At 39.2% G+C, this 4,689-nt stretch overlaps 1 protein-coding gene across 1 annotated transcript in view; it reads right to left on the bottom strand.

Moving 5' to 3' along the window:
• LOC116400981 (MAGUK p55 subfamily member 5-A-like) overlaps positions 1-4,384 on the bottom strand; it is a 7,240-nt gene extending 2,856 nt beyond the window's left edge. The window contains exons 1-7 of the mRNA XM_031879116.1: positions 4,096-4,384; positions 3,799-3,982; positions 2,585-2,656; positions 2,195-2,266; positions 1,247-1,414; positions 1,043-1,132; positions 114-226 (exon numbers count right to left, since the gene is read on the bottom strand). Coding sequence (XP_031734976.1) covers positions 114-226; positions 1,043-1,132; positions 1,247-1,414; positions 2,195-2,266; positions 2,585-2,656; positions 3,799-3,982; positions 4,096-4,251 — 855 coding nt within the window. The 5' untranslated portion in view covers positions 4,252-4,384. The remainder of the gene's footprint in view (positions 1-113; positions 227-1,042; positions 1,133-1,246; positions 1,415-2,194; positions 2,267-2,584; positions 2,657-3,798; positions 3,983-4,095) is intronic.
• Positions 4,385-4,689: the final 305 nt, after the last annotated feature.

Raw genomic sequence — 4,689 nt, 5'->3', positions numbered from 1 at the left:
ACACACACACACACACACACACACACACACACACACACACACACACAGGATTCAACCACAAACCCTTTAACTGTATTCTGCAGTGCTCATTCAATGTGTGTGTGTTTACACACCTGTGTGTGCAGACAGAGCACACAGATCTTTCCAGTGTTGATGACCTGTCTCACTGAGTCTGTACTCGTCCCGTACAGGTTCTTCTCAAAGTCACCGGACTCTATCAGCTTCCCTGGGAACAGAACACAGAGGCCACATTAGTGCTGGTACTGCATCATTTCCTCGGACTAGGACGAGACGTCTCTGTGTTACTCTGACAGAGTTAAACGACCTTTATAGCGCCAGTGTGCTCATAATCACGTGTCATGTTGTAACATTTGATTTGCTTCAATCTAGACTGTAAATGATAGTTTTTTTTCTTCCTCACTTTAGTTAGAGGCTTTCTGAACCGTATGACTGTCAACAGTGACAGTGGAAACAAAATAATAATTTTCATGGATATGTTTTGGAACTTAACACACCATGGAAAGCCATCGACTCTATTTGATTCTAAATGGAGCATCATTTACTAAATGAACATCATGCTGTATTGAAGAAGACTTGAAACTAGAGATTGAGACCATAAACTCATGTTTACTGAGGTAATAAATCAAGAGAGAAGTAGAGTCATTTTCTCATAGACTTCTATACAACCAGAGGAGTCGCCCCCTGATGGTCAGTAGAGAGAATGCAGGTTTAACACACTTCCTCATTGGCTTCACTTTCAGACCATTTGGATTGGACACATCTATATACTGTAACTTATCTATTAGTATGTCATTAAGGCTTTCTAACTACTACTATTCTGGAGACGGTTTCTAAGTCTAGGCTCATAAATTACTTCAACATACTTTTAGCTTGATCGCTTGAGAATTGATTTTTGTTGAGTGAAATTGAGTAAACTATTAAAAAACAGGCCAATTTGGACACTGAGTGAAGAATGTCCCTCTAAATAATACATTTACATACACGTCTGTGTGTCAGAGTATCTAATTACATGAAACTTTACCTGCTGCCAGTTCGGCCTCAAAAGTCTGACGAGACACAAAGTGGTAATCTCGACCACTCAGTTCGCAATCCCGACGGCTCCGCGTGGTGTCTACAACACACACACACACACACACACACACACACACACACACACACACATTAGTATATCCACAAACGCATAAAAGCATGTGTAGAGTGTACAGTGTGTGTGTTTTAGTCGTACGGGGTACAGCTCCAGCGAAGCGTTCTGGTTGACTGTTAAGCAGTCTCTGTCTAAGCTCCGCCTGCCCGCAGCTGGTTGGACCAATCAGTGCAATCGGCCGCTTCCTATTGGCTGGTTGGTGGTACAGAGCCATCTCCTCATAGGTGAGAATCTCCTCGTGATCAATGTCTGGGCAAATGGACAGAAAGGACTGAATGAAAATGTTATGATAGGGTCCAAAGGAAAAACTGTAAGAAGAGGTTAGAGGCAGAAAGTTAGGATATCAAAGAAGAGAGGAAACGATGACGAACATGACGTATCTAAGATCAACTCATCAAGATGTAAGGCAACAAAGTCAGCAGCGAATAGTTGATTTGATTTGTTTAAAAAAACAGTTATATATTTAGACTCTGTGAATGGTGATGTTTTAACCAGGCCAGTGTAGAAGGATAGATTGTCCTCTTTCTGTCGAAAATAACATTGCTTCACTTTGCAAAGTTAGATCAACCTCATCACACCGAGGACCCCACTGTTAAACACTGCTGTAACGTGAGCCACAGAGTGCAAAATATATGACTTGTATTAGTATTTATCGATGTTCATAAAAGAAGACAGAAATAAACCTGAACGAAACGCGTAAATGTATCTTTCAGGACCTTTGCCTAACTTAGTGGCTGTGCCTACCATAAGGACAGCACTTTAAAGATGCTATTCAGACGGTATTAATAGTTTACTTTGAACTTTTTAAATTATCAATTTAAACCTCGTCCCCCTTCATCATTCATTCGTTACCTACAATGGCCCGAATAAGCCGTCGTAGATACCCATTCATGACTAATTCAATCTTTTTTTCTTCACAGTTGGTCATCCACTACTACATTTAGAAGCAGTTTGCGTGCACATGAAAGTTGTGCCCCAGTTACATTTAATGAGATTTAATGAGAGTCCCAGAGAGACAGGAAGCCATACCATCATTCCTGTGAGTGTTGTACAGCAGCTTCTTTCTCTTCCTCTTGTTCTTCTTTGCGCACCACAGCTTCCCTGTAAACAAGCAAGGCAACTTGAAACACACCTTGGAGCTAAAAGGCTGATGCATTTACTGCATCGGAGCACATGTTTTTTACTAAATCAATTTTTAAATTTTTGCATGAGAAGTTCATCTCTCTGTCAGTTAGCAAGCTGGAAGTTTGGGCACCAACAAACTCCCTCAAGTGAATAACATATTTCCTGTGGTCCCTCTGGACATTAATCCAATCATTAAATAGACTATACAACAAACTATATACTGTGCATTGTACACGAAAAAAAAAAACGTATTCACAGCCATTAGGTTATGGCGTAGTGAGGAGAGCAACAGACCTGACTTCTCCGGCTCCTTGTCTTCTTCTATGGTCTGTTTCATGGCTTCTCTTTGCTGCTGGAAACTCTTCCCTGTGGAAAGAGAATATGAGAGCAAACAACCAGTGGCCATATAAGAGTTTGACTAAATAGTATGGGGTCAGATCAGTCTCAATAATCACAAATGCACACAGAAAGACTCACAAATGCAAACAGAAAGATTCACAAATGCGCACAGAACAATTCACAAATATATTAGATTTACAAATGCACACAGAAGGATTTACAAATAAATTTGACTCACAAATGCACGCACAACGATTCACAAATACATTCCAATGCACATATAAATAAATTACAATTTATATAAATGTAAAAAAAAAAAAAAATCACAAATATATTTCTGCATTTGTATGTATTTCTGTGTGGATTTTTTCTATTTGTTTGTGGATTTGTATGTATTTGTTTGTGGATGCACTGCATTTCTTTGTGGATCGCTACACATTTATTTGTGGGTTTTTGAGACTCTCCTGACGTGGCTGGATTCGCAAATGCGTTTTTTCAACGTTCTCTTTTTCAACCAATCACATGAGCGCAGCTCCCCCCTCCCTTCCCCACGAGGCTGCTAGCCTTAGAGTTGCGCAATTTGCGGAGGCGACAGGGCAAGCTCAAAGGCACTTCCTGTTGCAAGCTGCCACCATTTTGGTGCCGATTCCGCGGTAGTTTAGCCTTTATTTGTCGTTATTTGACATTATGTGACAATACATTAAGCAGTCTCGTGGGGAGGGGGGAGCTGCGCTCATGTGATTGGTTGAAAAAGAGAACGTTGAAAAAATGCATTTGCGAATCCAGCCACATCAGGAGTCTCAAAAACCCACAAATAAATGTGTAGCGATCCACAAAGAAATGCAGTGCATCCACAAACAAATAGAAAAAAACACACAGAAATACATACAAATGGAAAAATATATTTGTGATTTTCTTTTACATTATATAAATCATAATTTATTTATGTGTGCATTGGAATGTATGTTTGAATCGTTCTGCGTGCATTTGTGAGTCAAATTTATTTGTAAATCCTTCTGTGTGCATTTGTAAATCGAATATATTTGTGAATCTTTCTGTTTGCATTTGTGATTATTGAGACTGATCTGACCCCATAAAATAGTCTTCAAATGCTCCAATAAAAACACCCAAAACAACAAAAAAAAGGCTGGACGGACAGATGATAGTACCTGGTACCAGTCCAGCTAGAGGCTGGTTGTCCTCGTCTCCGTCCCTGTACGCCTGCCACCAGTTGGGGTCTGACTGGCTGATAATGTGGAGAATATCTCCTTTCTGGAAGGACAAGCCCAGCTCTCTGCACGGCACGTAGGGGTCATCTGATGGGTCGTAGTCGAAATGTGCCTTCACGTGGACCTGGAAGTGAGAGAGAGATGACCGACAAGGGAAAAAAGTCAAGACTTTTTCACAACTCACTTCTGTTAAAACCTCATCCTCGAGCCCTCCGGTGTTCACGACTCGGCACTCACCACGGACTCTTTGACAGGAGGAGGTCTGCTCTGAGTGCTGGGAATAAGCACGAAGGTCAGCAGGCCGTGCATGTCCGCCTGACACACACACACACACACACACACAGCTATTATATACAATACATTTCGCATTGAACTTTTAGATGACCTAATCATCCATATGCTCTTTTACTGTTGTGCTCCAGGTAATGACATTAGTAGAGTATACTGCCATCGATACAAAGTATCTATTCCACAAATAATCATCTTTATAAAAATGAGTGGGACGGAGGTAGAATGTGTTGAATATAAAAAAAAATAAAAAAAACTATATACACACACATACATATATATATATATATATACATACATATATATATACATATATACATATACATACATATACATATACATATATATATACATATACATACATATACACATACATATACATACATATACATACACATACATATACATATACATACACATACATACATACATATACATATATATATATACATACATACACATATATATACATACATACACATATATATACATACATACACATATATATATACATACATACACATATATATACATACATACACA

Source organism: Anarrhichthys ocellatus, unplaced genomic scaffold (genome assembly GCF_004355925.1).
Source record: "Anarrhichthys ocellatus isolate YVR2014 unplaced genomic scaffold, GSC_Weel_1.0 scaffold228, whole genome shotgun sequence".
In the NCBI taxonomy this organism is placed as follows: domain Eukaryota; kingdom Metazoa; phylum Chordata; class Actinopteri; order Perciformes; family Anarhichadidae; genus Anarrhichthys; species Anarrhichthys ocellatus.
The sequence above is the reverse complement of the archived record's forward strand: the minus strand, read 5'-3'. Positions and strand labels throughout refer to the sequence as shown.